The sequence below is a fragment of the Cyprinodon variegatus genome, unplaced genomic scaffold, assembly GCF_000732505.1.
Source record: "Cyprinodon variegatus isolate N-32 unplaced genomic scaffold, C_variegatus-1.0 Scaffold502, whole genome shotgun sequence".
NCBI classification, from domain to species: domain Eukaryota; kingdom Metazoa; phylum Chordata; class Actinopteri; order Cyprinodontiformes; family Cyprinodontidae; genus Cyprinodon; species Cyprinodon variegatus.
The window spans coordinates 310,103-326,275 of NW_015150955.1; the positions used below are offsets into that span (position 1 = coordinate 310,103).

General features: G+C 36.2%; 1 protein-coding gene across 1 annotated transcript; it reads left to right on the top strand.

Annotated features, from left to right (window-relative positions):
* Nucleotides 1-320: 320 nt before the first annotated feature.
* Nucleotides 321-10,370, top strand: casp7 (caspase 7). The gene is made up of 7 exons (XM_015390490.1): nt 321-462; nt 781-935; nt 5,897-6,048; nt 6,166-6,294; nt 8,191-8,366; nt 8,502-8,640; nt 8,720-10,370. Exons 2-7 carry the CDS (start codon nt 781-783, stop codon nt 8,944-8,946), a joined length of 978 nt encoding a protein of 325 aa, XP_015245976.1. The 5' UTR covers nt 321-462; the 3' UTR covers nt 8,947-10,370.
* The last annotated feature ends 5,803 nt before the right edge of the window (nt 10,371-16,173 follow it).

Genomic DNA, 16,173 nt, shown 5'->3' on the forward strand with positions numbered 1-16,173 from the left:
AAAATGAATGTATCATTATGAAAAAGAAATGGGGAAAAAATGTGTTTTTGGTAATATTCGGTAATATTCCTAATACCTCAGTCATTAAAAGACACAACATTTAGAGAGCTAAGTGTATATACATATATATATATATATATATAGTTTTTTTTTTGTCATGTGGTGCACACTCCTTGCCAGCTGGTGGTAGTACTGCTCACCTAACTTTTTTTGCCACCAATCGCCATACAAAAGGTTCAAGAGGAAGAAGAAGAGTTAAAAAAAAAAAAAAAAAACCTTATTTAAAAAGTGACGCACGGTGCCGACGTCATGACGCACGACTGAGCAAACTTTCACTTTCTTAACTTCACTTGAAGGAACAGAAAGTCCCTCAGAACCTTAAGGAGGAAAGTCGACCCAAAAGTTACGTGTTTATGTTTATTCAGAATAAGCTGTTACAGGACAGCCCAAGAATAACTGAGGGTAAGTTAGAGCTAATTTCTGAAAATATTTAAAAGTTTGAAACAGTTCATATTTTACTAGCTTAACACTTCAAGAAGCTAATCATGTTAAACGTATGTTAAAAACTTTATTTGAACCCTTAATCTAATAATTTTATCATGTTAGCTATGTTAATATCTGTACATTTTTAGCAGTGCTGATTTATGCTGTAGTACTGTAACCAAGAGTCAGAACTGCCTTTATTTTACGACTTTTTTCCAGCTAGCTTGTTGTAAACTTTTATTTAGAAGTTCTAAGGGGACGAGTGGGTGTGATAAAATATATCTGCGTTAAACCCAGATGGAGGCTGAAATGAATGAGGTTGGTGTCGGTGTGGAGGAGAAGCTGGAGGCGGAAGTTGATCCCAACCCTGACGGTGGAGTTGGTGCTGAGGCAGCGGGTGATCAGATGGACGCCAAACCGGACCGCAGTGGGAGGTTTCTGCTGTTTGGACGGTGGGTGCTAATTGGCTGTTTCTCAAAATAGACATCAACAGAAAACAATAAATAAATCGGAGAAAAACAGAGAATATGTTGAATAGAAGAATTGTTTGTAGTTTTCACTGTAGTTTGACCTCATTCAAACTTGTTTCTATCTCCAGCAGCCTGTAGAAGAAGTATTAGTACGCCTGCAAATTTTATAGATATTTTGAATTTTGCTAAAAGAAAAAAGAAAAAACATCTGAAGCCTAAAACATACCAGGTTTCTTTCAGTATCTAAGCGCTATCCACATGTTCCAGATAAATCAGGTTTGACATGACTCACCTGTTTTGCTGCACCAAACCAACTTCTCCTGAAAAACCTTCTAAACCTTTTCCCACTTTATGTTCAATTCAATTCAGTTTATTATTATTTTTTTTACTTTTTAAGGCACTAGTTGCTGTTTTTTTTATGGACAGTAGGCTGACAGGAAAGGGGGTATGAGAGAGGGGGAGAGACATGCTGGAAAGGCCGGATTCGAACCTGGGTCGCCCGCGTCAAGGACTAAAGGGCTGGTTAAACTCCCGTGGTAATGTGTTGCAGTGAGCTTGTCGCAGGTATGATGCAGACATTTTTGATTTATGCTCAATATTGAAGCGTGGTGCACTATGTTATTATTCCACGGCATAACGCAAGAGGGACAATCACGAACTAGCTGTGGGTCTAGATACGGCCAAGGCGGGGAGAGAAAGTGGGGGCGAGTTTGTGCGACAACAGATGGACATAAGGGCGAAAAAGAGTGGGGATCCAGGTGGAAAAAGGGTTCCAGTGTTCTCGCGCACCTCGCTCTTCTAGCTGGTCCAACTTCACGAGTCATTTTCCGCAAACGCAGTCATACAAACAACACAAGCTGGTAAGGTACCAAACAGAAGACTAGATTTGACCAATCATAGGCCTCCTGTCTGCAGTCACCTACAATTTTGGAGAGGTGCACCAGAGTGTTTGCAGAGGGGGCGGGGATGTCTCTGCGTTCACCGCGACACCTACGTAGAGGACCTAATTTCGAAGTATAAATCAGCCTTAAGGCCTCCATGCATGGGTCGTGTGCACTAACCACTGCACCACCAAAGCACGCCCACAATTCAGTTTATTTATATAGCGCCAATTCAGTACCCACGTCATCTCAAGGAACTTTACAGTTACAGTATAGATCATACAGTCAAGCTGATTCAAAGTTTTCTATCTAAAGAAAACCAGGTTATTGCATCGACTTGAATGCAATCCCTCACACTAAGCATGCTTGTAGCAACAGTGGAGAGGAAAACTCTCTTTTAACAGGAAGAAACCTCCAGCAGATAAAGGCTCAGTGTGAGCGGCCATCTGCCGAGGCCGACTGGGGTTACAACTATTCCAACCCTTTTTCTGTTAAAATTGTAAAATGGACATGGAAATCACTCACTTTTAGGGTAATTCTCCATTTTGGATCCTAAAGGGGTAACAAAATGTAGATTTGAGTCTTTATTTCAATAGATTTCACTTTAACAGCTCCAGTATTTAGATATTAGCGCGACTACTGCTACTTGAATTAATTGGCTGCCTAATTAAGTGGGTGGGTGTTGGAGGGACTGACTTGTTTTTACTTATAACAGAAAAGTGGACAAAGAGGAGGACAGAATAACACACACAGGTAGAAAGCATCCATCCCTCGGCTCATACAGGAATAAAAACAGTTATAAAATGTATATATCCACTAAAGGATACTTCAGTATTTTGAAATGTGGTTTTATTCGAACTTTAAGGTAACATTGAGAGACACAAATTAAGATGAGCTTTGATTAACTACATTAGCTAGCTACAATATGTATTAATACTTTATTTTCCATTCGTTTTACCCTGTAACTTTACTTGATTATCCCATAAAGGTGCACTCACACTTTTGGATTAAATGATAAATAATTTAGATTTTTGTTAATAGACAAATACAGACTACAATTGTGATGAGAAATGTAAATCAAATGTATGTTTTGGTTTTAGTTTGGTGGAACGGATTAGAAGATTAGCCAATGAGACTTCATTTAACTTAATGCATATAACCAAATTAAATCTGTCTGCAAATTGCAAATAGAAAGTTGAATTTCAGGTGTAAAGATAGGATTTTCTTTGAGAATATGAAAATCCATACATAAATGCATTTTATAATTTATAATCTACTATAACTAAACTGACATTAGAAACTACATTATATTTTAGTAAATAATGTATGATGAAACCTGATAAAAAACATACCAATAAAAAGATTAGATGAGGGTTTTTTTATTTTTTTGTGCTAACCTTATTCTGCATTTTTTTGTTCCATTTTTGTGTTCAAGGTAACAAACTAAAATATGATTCAGGTTTATAGAGCTGCATTATTTATTAAATCGGTTTCCGGTCTATCAATCTATTTTGTCATAGCAATGTTGAAGTTGCTGTAGACTGCATAGATAAAGTACTAGACTATCTAGGCTGTTGGATTTCAAGTGCCTTCACACCCTTGTGACTCATGCCTGTAAACATCCACACCTGTCTGAATGTTATGAAAATCTTATTTGTTGTTTTCATTGTGGAACTGCTGTTTTAAAAATTAGCTTGTGTAATCTGTACAGCATTAAATATAACACTGAATCCATCCTACCAAATGTAAAGAAAAAGCAAACATTTTATAAACTAGGCCTTTTTTCTACAGCATTTATTGTCGGGCTGCCCAGTTTAGGCTTCAAATATATTTTCAGATCGAAATGATTGAAACAAATCTGCCGCACTCTTTACTGGCATTCAAATGTGAATTGTTGTATGTAGGCCTTTAAAAAAGGCTTTTACTTAAGTTTATTTTTAAAAGTAAAAAACATTTTTTTTTTACCAATTTCCATCACTAGGTGGCACTCTAAATCTTTCTACAATAGAGAAACTAAAGACAATGTTGCCTATCCTTGGTTAGGATTTTGACACAGGAGATTATTGTTGCTTAAACATCTATTCTTCATTTTTATAATAAACAGATTCTTAGATTTAGATTAAAAAAAAAAAAGCTAATATTTTTATATCTCAAACGCAAACACTTTATATTGAATTGAACATCTATTAAAGGGTGAAAGGATTTTTTCTTGCTTTTTACAACCATTTACAGTATATGTAAGTATTATTATCTTTATTTATATCTTTAACTAAGTATATAACGGAATTTCTTTTTTATTTATTTATAACAGACGCTGGCAGTGGTCATAAGATCACAAAATCCCTCAAATATTTCAATCTTATCTTACTGAAAAGCATTAAGCAGTGAAACAATGAAAACTTTTGAAATTTCTACTCTCAATTATAAATCAAGGTTTAGAGCGTTGAGTTTCAGACCTTTGCAGAGGTAGATAAGATCTGTGGAAAAAATCACTTTGGCATCTAAGTATCGGCCGATGATCAAAAATTAAGGAAATCAAGCAAGATAAATGATGTCAGAAATCATGTCAAAAGTGGAAGAAATATATTAAATATAGGACGATACAGATAAAACCTAATCACAATATATATTTTTTCAATTCAGTTTAAAATAAATAATAAAAAAATAAGAGAGAGAAAATAACTGCCAAAAATGCTTGCAACTGAACCCTTTACAAACTTATGGCAATTATTTTGCCATGTTTATAAAACACTTCTTGTGAAAAATGAAGGAAATGGTTGCTTTTAAATAACAAAACACATACAACTTAATTATTACAGTCTATTATTGCAGCAAAAGCTCTAATAATATACCGTTATGGATATCGAAATATCAGAAATGTCATATTACTATTATTGACAGTTGGATATTAGTTAATTGTTTGACAGTTTTTCTCTGATCACTGCACTAAAAACATTGTTATTAATATCTTTAATGGTTCACTGTAGACCATGTCCTGTACGACGGGATCTTTTGTTTGTTCACATCGAAGGAACCTAATAGCCTGTCTGACCTCAGCAGGGAGTGAGGCTCTGAGGCCTGAGCATGAATAGGCCTTTAGAAAGCACTGGTTCCATGGGGAGTATGCTGACTCAGGGGGCTCACAGTGCACTGTCCCTCACCTCAGCAGCCCATGGGCCCAGTCTGGACTCCAAACTGTACAGAGAGCATGTGCACTTCCTAGAACACACTAAGAAAGATTTCAGCTTCCGGGTGTGCAGAAATTTTAAAAACAAGACCGAATCAAGGTATTTCCGATGCAGAGCGGAGTAGCGCTTAATGACGACCCAAGGTAAGAGATTTATCATGACTGTCCTTTTCCACAGTGTAGCATGGGTGCAGCTCTTCACCCACCCTCATGCATTTGTCTTGTACAGCATGTTGGCTCTGTGGAGGTGGGAGGGGACTCCAAATGTTCTGGATCACATGTCTATTTGGAAAAAAAAAAAAGTACGCTTGCCTGTGGGTGTAAATGGACAGGAGCTAATGCTGTGTACAGTATTGTTCTGGTGCTGCAGTGACCCAATGGCTGGGCTCTTCTAGATCTTTTAGCTTTGCAATGGGCCACTGTTAGCGTAGGTATCTGGATGGATCTGTCAAAGAATGGAAATATTAGAGGACTGTGAAACTGACCTTCGCTGGATCGTTTCTTCCTGCTCAGTCTACGTCGGTGATCTTAGCAAAAATGTTCTAGTTTCTTCTTTAGCCGGACCGTGGATCGCTGCAACCAAATTTGGCCTCACCATTTATGCCTTATTTAATCACGTACGTATGTTTCAGGGTTTTTTTTTCAGTCAGTGGTTCAGGTTGTTTCTAGTTTCCCGCGTGCTACATGTTTCTCTGAAAAGTCTTAGCAAAGAAAGTTTTCAACTTTGGAAATGTACGATGAGCCAGGGATATGTTCTAGTCAAATCTCAATTAGCAAGATATTACATAATATGGTAAGAGCTGACACTGTGTAAATATGAAAGCCTTTTTTTTGTTACAGATTTTTTTACTTCATTTGTGTTTTCTGTCTTTTAGCAAGAAAAATAAGGATGGCCAGACGCGGGAGCAGGACTATTCTTCTGAAAGCCATTACAGAATTGTTTTACCAGCATTCCAGTATAAGATGAGCCACCAGCAAGTGGGGAAGTGCATCATCATCAACAACAAAAACTTTGATGCAAACACGGGTATGGCAAACCTGTTTCACACTACGTATTTAATAACGTTACACACTTATTTATTTACACACCATTTATTGTTTGTTTGGATGAAGGTGTCTTTGCTTTAACGTTATATTTCGACAGGGATGAATGTACGCAATGGCACAGACCGCGATGCAGGCGAGCTGTTCAAATGCTTCAGGAACCTGGGCTTCGAAGTCATGGTTTATAACGACCAGACGTGTGAGAAGATGGAGAATCTTCTCAAACAGGGTAAGTAGTGCCTTTCTCTAATTTTGTATTTTATGGTTTATTTAATCAAAGAAACATCTTAAAAGTCTTCTTTTTTTTTTTTTTTTTTATAAAATCCCTAACCAACATTGTGTTATAATGATGGCTCAGTGATGTGGAATATTATTTTCTTTATATCTATGCTTTATTATTAGTGTAGGCTGTAAAGGACAATATTAACCTGTCTGAATATTAAGCAACTTTGTTCTTTTTTTATTTGATGGCTTAAATCACAAGAAACATCAATAGAAGTTAGAGCTGTTAAGCAAAAAATAATTAAACATGTTTTTTACAACATGTAAAAAAAAACTTGAATAATTCAGACTGTGAAAAGGTGAAAGGGAAAGAGGCAACAGGGAAAATGTTTTGCAAACTTGTTTCACCTTTTTTGTTTTAAATGTTCATAAAATCTATTTTACAGTAACTACTGCTACTATGCATGTTGCATGACGTTGCCTTTGTGTCAGCTGTTAATTGTCACTGCTGGAGCTAGAAAACAAATGTAGCTTCATTGTTTTCATTTGTCAAAGCCTTTAAAGATGCAACAGAATCAGCCTAAACTGTTGTTTGCAGCTCAAAGCTACAAAAAATCTGTAATGGTTCCTGCTCTGTTGCCATCAAATAAAAACTTAGGACACATTTAGTAAGCTATTGTTTCTTTTATCGTTCTTTGACAGCAAAACACAAATATTTGTGTTCACATAATATATTTGAATATATTTGTTGTTAAAATCTCATAGAAAAAAATGTTTTACCGGGTTTTTACACAGTTACGACAGAAAGGGGATTAAATATAGGAATAGCAACAAGTATTCTTAAAATGTGTTTTGTAAGGGATTATTTCAGTATAGAAAGAAAAAATATTGTCCAAGATAAAATTACTTCTACATGGATTTGCGATCTTCTCACCACCAGGCTTCCTGAAATTCAAATCTATTATTGTTTCTCTTGAAACTGCATAATCAAACAGCATTGATCAGTAGGTTTCATTTCAATTATTACTTATATTTCAGATTATTTTAATTGAAATGTAATCTAATAAAAATTCCATCGCTATAGCTAAAACAGTTTGGTTTGAAATAATAGCCCCATCTACACTACAATCTGAAAACCGATCCATGCCAAGTTCGGACTGAGCTTGGATCACTTAATCTTGCCGAGCTTGATTCCTTAAGACCGTTTACAAATCACGCTAGCACGGTTCCTCGCCTCATAGTGATGATCTACGGTACTACTGCTCTCTAGAGGTAAACCAGCGTACCAACATGGCGGTGGCCGTAACATTCAGGAAGTTTGCAGAGAGTCAGGCGAAGAAGGCAGCCTTTGGTAAATTTAGTTGACAGAGTCGGCTTTTCTGAAGTGGATATGACAAACAATAACCCAATCAAGGCTTACAGACGCAGGAAACAATGACAAAAGTTAAGGTTCATCACACTGCTAAGCAGAATCATCACTGGAAAACGTGAGGCAGGGTAGGGATGTCTGAAATTTCATGATTACGTAGGCTGACTGTAATGAGATGAAGCGGTCTGCTCCTGGGCTCTTTGTTATCAGAGAACTGAGCCAGAACTGAACGGCAATGAGCCCTACTGTTGAACTAGTACCGTGTTAGCGTGGTTCGGTTGTGTCTGGCATGGTCTGGTTCAGTTTGCGCGCCATTTACAATAAACAGTAATCTCTGTCACCATGCTCGGACTGCTCTCGGCATGGTTTCAAAAGGGTAGTGTAAATGGGGCTAATAAGAGGATACGCCCTTTTTCTACTATGTAGAGCCTAAGTAATCATTTTAGCTTTGTGTGTTTTGTGAGTAAGAGGATTTATTTATTTCATACAGCCTCAAAATTTGCTAATAGTTATTTTTTTGTGTTTGTGGGTCAGCCTCGGAGGAAGACCACAGCCAAAGCTCGTGTTTCGCTTGCATCCTGCTGAGCCATGGCGAGGAGGGAATGATCTATGGGACAGACGGAGCCATGCCCATCAAGGCCATGACCTCGCTGTTCAGGGGGGACAAGTGCAAAAGCTTAGTGGGGAAGCCCAAACTTTTCTTCATCCAGGTATAATGCTTTAAAAAATACCTTTATGTTTAAATAGAAGTATAATAAAATGTTGTTCTGTTGACTCCCTAGCTATTACGTAAGAAATACACCCACTATCTCTTTCTAACGTTTATATTTTTCCCCTTTTCTCAGGCTTGTCGAGGTTCTGAATTTGATGATGGTATCCAGACAGATTCAGGTCCACCTAACGACACCTTGGAGACAGATGCCAATCCAAGACATAAAATCCCAGTTGAGGCAGATTTCTTGTTTGCGTACTCCACTGTCCCAGGTAAGATGCATTTTTAGTGTTAAATAAAATAAAATAAACCCTTCTGTTCTACATACTATTAACCCTTGACATTCTTTAGGATATTACTCATGGAGGAACCCTGGCCGGGGCTCCTGGTTTGTTCAGGCCCTCTGTAGCGTCCTCAACGAGTTTGGCAAGCAGCTGGAGATAATGCAGATCCTAACACGGGTCAACTACATGGTGGCCACCAGCTTTGAGTCCTGGTCTGAGGACCCACGTTTCACTGAGAAGAAACAGATTCCCTGTGTGGTCTCTATGCTGACTAAAGAACTGTACTTCAACTGATATCCTGCCTGCACTGTATGACACGGACTGACCAGACTGACTAGACCGGCTGTTTAGGGCGATGAGCAAGCAGTCAAAGCATTCAGGGATGATTCAGGCCCAGCGGGACTCAGCACACATCAGCGTGCCGCATTTGGGCCTGAAAACAAGCACTCCATGACGTAATATCTAACAGTGACACTCTGAGTTCATGTGTTGATGGTTAAACTCCTCTTCAGGTCGCCCCTTTGAAATAACATTGTCACATTTAAGCTGATCGTTGTTGACAGGCATTGTGGAATATATATGTATGATCTACTTACCCACAAACTCAGCTGCCAGTTTCTTGTGGGTTTGTGGAATCATATCTGAATATGTGTTTCTCCATTTTCCAGAACTTTCAAAATATGTTAGGAGATCATAGCTCATAGACCTTTACAAACAAAAACATAGTTTGTCTAATTAGCACTTATTTCACATTGGCTGTTTCTGGCACATGTCAGGACAGGTCTACTAAATAAGACATTACTTAATAAGACATTACCTTGTTCTAGATTCTGAAATATTTCTACCAAAACAAATTGGATATCTACCCCCTTTCCCTACCTGTTTATTTTGTAGACCTTATAGTGTTATTTACAGGATTGGAAGTTTTTTTATTCAGGCCATCTCTGGTGATTTATTTGAGCGAAATATTGACATTAAATTTGTGCAACAAAATGATTGTGCAGTAATTTAAAAAATATATATAAAAATATATATTTATGCACGTTAACAGTAGATTATGTTTTTATTTAGGTGTTTTCCATACAGTAGGACATGATTTAACTCTTATGACAAAATATATTTAAAAGTTAGATGGTTTATGAATAGTATATATATTTATTTATTTTTTTCTTTCTTTTCGAATGGTTAAAAAAAAGTTTGGGAACAACATGTTTTGAAAGTTTTGAGCATAGGAATTGCTTTTTTCCTTCTTTTTTTAATAAAAATGGTCAATGATCCCCCTTTTTGGCTAACTATAGCATTTCTGCTCTCTGCATTGACAAGACTTATCGATCATTTGTCATACAGCATAATCCTTTTCCAGTCAATTGTCTCCAAGCAAAACCTGCAATTTAAGACTTTTGCTTTTAACATTCTGTAATTAACTGACTAGTTGGTTTCTATGCAGGTAATAATGTATAGGGAATTTCCGCAGTCAGTACACTATACTGAAGGGGAAAAATATAATGTTAGGGAAAACTATAAAAGAATAACATTGAGTGAGTAGTTACTTCCCCTATTTTTTTTAATTTTATTTCCTGGTAAAAAAAAAAAACAATAAGTCTCATATAGACCCTCATACCTAATAAGTTAAAGGTCCTCTAATCTGGAAAATGGAGCGCATCATTTTTAGATATCCATGTTTTTACAGTTTCCGTTCCCAGATGTAATTGTTAAATAAAAAAAAAAAATGCAAACACTCCTTCCACAGCAGTGTCACAACGCTCTTCCGTAAGCCTCAGCATCAGAGCCTTACAGCATGCTGGCATCCTCAGGTTCTTTCATGTACCATCAAATTTCCTGTTTATTTTTTTAAACTATACATGGTGGCTAAAAAGGTGTGATCTTTTTGCTGTGTAGTGATTTGTTCTTAGCAACTTAGGGATGAGCATGAAGCACAAACAGTTGGGCTGGAATTTCTGCCTCCTGGTTAGCTGGTTTGTTCAGACCTGAATTAGTAAGATTTGTATTCTCAATACTCCAAACTGCACTTATTTTATTTTCACACAGGTCCAAGAAAATAATTAGATTTTTTCTCCTTTTTTTAAATCAGTTTTATCTTACATCATTAAATGTTTGCTTTACGACCAAGCTAGAAATTTAAGACAATCAAAACTATAGGAAATATTGAAGATGAACGTGGACCCAGAGCACATCTGACATGATTTCACTGTATATTAGTGTTGTGCTACACCGTCTTCATTAGTGTGTAGTCATTCATTAGATATCGCTTTTTTCTGCTGTTTTTATTTATCAGACTTTGTTTTTATCCTACAAAAAGATGAAGGAAATTTGAGGCACTTAGTGTACTTTGATTTAAAATACGCATCTTGTGATGACATAAATTGGTTGATATTGGTTGTATAATAAAATCTAGAAATATCAATGCGAAAAAACGACATTTGGTTGTTTTATTGATAACCTGCCGATAACCTGTTATTGTTTTAAAGTCACAGAGGCAGCTATTTTGGTCATATTTAATATTAATTTACACAATCCACATTTCTAGTGTGCACTCTTGACTGTTTTTGCTTTATTACTAGAATTCCATGTATTGGTATAATGGCAGTAGAGGGACATCATTTATATATATTTTTTTATTATTCTGCTCCTCAGTAACTTGTATTTCTTTTTATAACCTTAACATGATTAGTGCCAAGAGGAATACTTGCTCCACTTGTTTTGGAATGAAAATAAAGCAGGATTTTTTTTTTTTTTTTTTTTTTTTTTTTTTTTTTTAAAGCCCTTAGTGAGAAATTTTTTTAAATGCTTTCCAGTTTTTTAAATGCTGTGTTCCTCGTGAATGAATTTGAAAAGATTCAAATTTACCGTTAATGCTTAATTTGGGCCAGTTTTTAATTTCTCGGCAGTTCACTGTTTAAAAAGAAAAGGAGGACTGCTTTTGTAATCACTTTACTGTATTAAATATTAATTTATTATGTAATGAAATTTGTGCCTTTTGTTTAAGACCACATTAAAGGGTAGTATTGATGTCCAGAGTTCGTTTCTGTTTTTGTTTTATTCTATTCAGAACACTCCACAGAGTTTCTATAGATATCCTTGGAAGTCTATTTAACATTTTTTATTTAACATATGGGGCAAATTCAAAGAAACCATGTATTCTAACCAGGCTGCAGTACCTTAGGAAGATGATCAGGAACTCAGCGTCACAAAAACTTTCATCTGAAAAGTTTTGTTTTTGTCCAAATGCACCTTTAGTTAAAATGTCCTTGCTAGCTTCACATAGAAACGGATCATACAGAATTACACTACCTGTTGTCTTTTCAAACACTAACTTAAGTTTAAGTATGAATAACTCAGATGTTTCAGTGACATTTATTCTGAAGGAATTGTAGGTCTTAGCTTGTTTTTGGTGAAGTGAAGCGTCAGTGGTTCTTAGTGACATCAACACCTTTATAAATGCTGAAAAACTTCCTGTAAGCCAGTTTAGACCGGCCTAAGGAGATGCAAGAGTTCAGGTTTTGTCACAAGTTAAGAATGAAAGATCCTGCTGATATAAACCTGTCCCAGCAGAACTAAATGACTTACTAGCTCTCTTTCATTTCCACCTCAGAGAACGGGACACTTGCAGTTCGTCTCTTTATGTCATTGACTGTTTTTGATGCAGTTTTGCAATGGGACACCATTTTAAGAAAAAAACGGATGTAAAGTTTGCAAAATAATCTTTAAAAATACCCTCAGATTAATCCTAAAGTGCATAAAGAGTGCAGACTGAATCTAGGTCATGACAAAAGAGAATGGATCCCTTTTAAAGATGAGAAGAACTTGCATTACTTTCTAATAAGCAGAAAGTTTCTATGAGCAGCAAATAAACAGAAACCAAATACTAGGTACTCTCCAATTCATATTTCCTCCACAACACAAAGAAAAGGAAATACCCTTGGCATTTCTGGTATCCACTGACTCAGGTCTGGTAAATTCTAATGCATGGGTGGATTTAGATCTGAAGAATCATTGAATACTATCAAACACTGAACAATAATCTTCACTTTCAGTTATACATATCTTTTCTCATTAGAATAACTTTGGATCTACATTTGTTGGCTCGATTCTATAATTAAATGGTTGGGAAAGGGAAGTTGCATATAGAAAGCAGGGTTTTTGCATCCTTGAGACCCTACAAATGTCACTGCTTTGAAACTTCATCTAACACTTTAAGTCTCTGAGCATGACCCTTAACCACAGATTGGATGCCACTAATAGTGTAGCAGTGCACTACTTACTAAGGGAATTACTTTAAAGCAGGAGACATATATCAAATAATACATTTCTTTTAAGTTTTGTGGCTTTTTTCTCTTCTCTATTTTTGATTCTCTAGTTTAAAGTGTGAGCTTTTTAATTACGGTAAGTTAAAGCTGAAAATAATTAAGGGTATTTCTCAACCTGGTTTGCAGATCATGAATCTGAAAAATCTTGCTTTTTTTATTCTCAGCACAACAGCTGAATATCAGATTGAATAAAAAAACAACCTTCCCTTCCCACTTTCCATTAAAAACCCAAATTAGTGTTTTTCAAATAACGACTGTCTTTACTCCAATCATTTTTAAAGACCATATTTCATGCATGACAAAAATAATCTGATTTACACTCAGATTAAAAAAGGACCTTCTTCAATATGTTTGTAGTATCTTTCAGTGCCTTGTTGTAAACTGTGAACAGGACTTTTTATGGTTGTCTTAAATACAGGTTTTCCTCTCAATATCCCTCTTAAAAGGCCACATGTGTGGAGTGCATAACTAATAAATACCTCACTAACAAATCCTCCCACCTCCTGCAAAATTACTTTTTTATTAATTTCTATTTTTTCGATTAGCATTATTTTTTCTCCTTTTCACGATTTGCTCTAAGGAAAGAGCAACAGGATGATTAAGTCAACAGGGTAGCACCTACTGTTGATGTCTGCTGCTCCTCTACAGATAGAATGGCATTATTGACCTAATTTGCTAGTCGTTTACTACAGTTCTAATAAAAAATCTCTGAGGTTTTCAGTTTTATTTAATACGAACACAACAGAGTAAAATAACTGGATGCCAACGCAAACAAAAGGTTCCAGTTTTTTATATGGAAAACAGTTGTAAATCCATGCAATAAATGTTTTTCCCAATGTTTGGTCCATAGAATTATACATAGGAAACGTTAAAAATGTCAAGGCTTCTGCTATTGTGGCACTACTATATGTTGGCAGTAGGAGACTACAGTCTCATGTAAACAGATGGAATTTGCTCAGATAATGAAGATTAATAGCGCTGCAGATCGTTTCCTCCTTGTATGCCCCAATGATTAATTTACCCCTTGTTTAATTTTCGGGAACAAGTTGTTCAATAGCCCTTTCAAAAGTGGAACACAATCATTGAAGAAAAAACAAAAATCCCCAAACTGCAACAAGGTGCTTTTATGCCTTTTTTTTTATTAAGTTGACTGAGTGTGACAAGCAGAAATAATTGCAAGGGCAATTGTTTTTATCAAAGAAAAAGTCTGAAACAAATAAAAGTGCATTTTGGAATTCATAACTTAATTAACCTTCAAGTGGACTTGCTGCAGAAGCACAAAGATGCATGTTCCAAATCTAATGATAGATGAGAAAGCATGACCCTGCAAAATGCAATCTCCCCTGGTGAGGCATGTTTTAGGACATAATGTTCAGAGTGGTAACCTGACAAAGACGAATGACTGCTGAAGAAATTCTCTGTCTCATCAATATGCTGCACAGAATACCTGATTAAAGTCAACCTTTGCACCGTGTGCATGAATCTGCAAACAAACAGCAACGAATGACAGAAACCAGGCACCAATGTGAGACGTCAGACTTTTGAGCTGAATTGTTCTCTTTTTGACAGCTGGAACTCATCTGTCAAACAGCATTACTGGTTTGCTGGTATTCCTGCCTGCTTAGCTGCAGGTCTCACTGATTTGTTTGTCTTTGCAGACACTTTTGACTTTACATTCTAATGAGCATGAATCATGGGGAGACTGAGACATTCAGACAAAGGAAAGTTCAGCGACTTCCATTTTTTTATGTCTTTTTCAAGACATTGCAGTCGTGTTTGCATTGTGATGCTGATGTATTTCTTTGATGGGATGCATATCTAAGTATCATGTTCATGGTACTGAAAGAAGAAGACATGTTTATTAGGAACAGAGGAGGCATAAATACCACAGGCATTTGGTTCCAGTGTGTTCGCGAATGCACACCAAGACTAAATACTAAGCTGCAGCTACAGATATGTGAAACCCTGAATAATATTCACACACAGCACTGACTGGATACCTAAGGGATACCTGCTGCTCTTGAAGCCAGATGTTTACTTTGGTTGTCTTTTCTCTGCTGTTTTGTTCCGTTTTCTTCTTCTCTCGTCTCATGCAGGTGCAGAAGCAGACTTCTAAAATATATCTTATATCTTCTGCGTTGTTTTTTTGTTTTTGTTTTGGTGGTTTGGTTTGTCATTTCTCTTTTCTCTCCTCACTATTCTTCATCTCTTTCTCTCTCTCCTTAGTTCTTATCCCTTCTCCCCTTTCTCACCCCCCTTTCGTCTCTTTGTCCATTTTAAATGATTTTATTCTCTAATAAATTTTCAATAAGGTTTCTTGTATAATTACTAAGCAGAACCTTATGACAACCACCATAAAGGCCAACTTGTGAAAGCAAATCCGGTGGGCTATCATCTTGCTCTGGAACATCAATTTGCAGACCTATGTTAGAAAACACAATAAAGAGGACAGGGCAAAAATATTAAACTTAAGTGAGAAAAAAAAAGACTGAATCTTGTGGCTCCCCAATTAAAAAAAGAACCAAATTGGGACATAAAATAATCTATATCAAAAACTTCCTTGAATGTTTTTTTTTTTTTTTTTTTTTTTTACAGATTGTATGAGGAAAAAAGTTTTCAAATTATGAACCATGTTCAACACATTTAAAGGCAATTCTGGAAAAAAATAATTCCAAGTCAGTAGTGATAAAAAAAATTATTATGTGTTATTATATATAATTTGCACAGAAGATGACATTTCAATCAGGACCTTTATAAACCAGCAATCGGGGAAAAAGAGATATCTCCCACATAAATACTAAATTTGGTTTTCTTACTGTTATGATTCTACATGTAAAATAAAAAGGGATTTTTTTTAACATTTATGCTTATTTACTGGTTTTGTACAATTCATAAAGAAAGCTCCACTTATATAATTATAGTATGTGCATACAAAAGCTGTTCAGTCTTACAGATGCTGTTTTGTGCAGAACCGGCCCAGGTACAGACAGAGTGACGTCAAATGGGCCAAATTAAGCCCTCTCCCAATGACGTCTATTTAAATTAATATTAATGTCCCAGCACATACGCACAGAGCCCCTTAAATCTGCCAGTAAATTAGACTGACCCCTTTCTCCACACTGCCTCTGCTGCGCTGCATCTTTAAAATCTGACAGCATGGAGATAGTGTCAAAGGGCAGCAGGGTAACATGGG

Coding starts and splice junctions, on each gene's coding strand:
- casp7 (XM_015390490.1), top strand. CDS start 781: ATGGAGGCTGAAATGAATGAGGTTGGTGTCGGTGTGGAGGAGAAGCTG. Junction 6,049..6,165: donor AAACTTTGATGCAAACACGG/GTATGGCAAACC, acceptor ATATTTCGACAG/GGATGAATGTACGCAATGGC. Junction 6,295..8,190: donor GGAGAATCTTCTCAAACAGG/GTAAGTAGTGCC, acceptor TTTGTGGGTCAG/CCTCGGAGGAAGACCACAGC.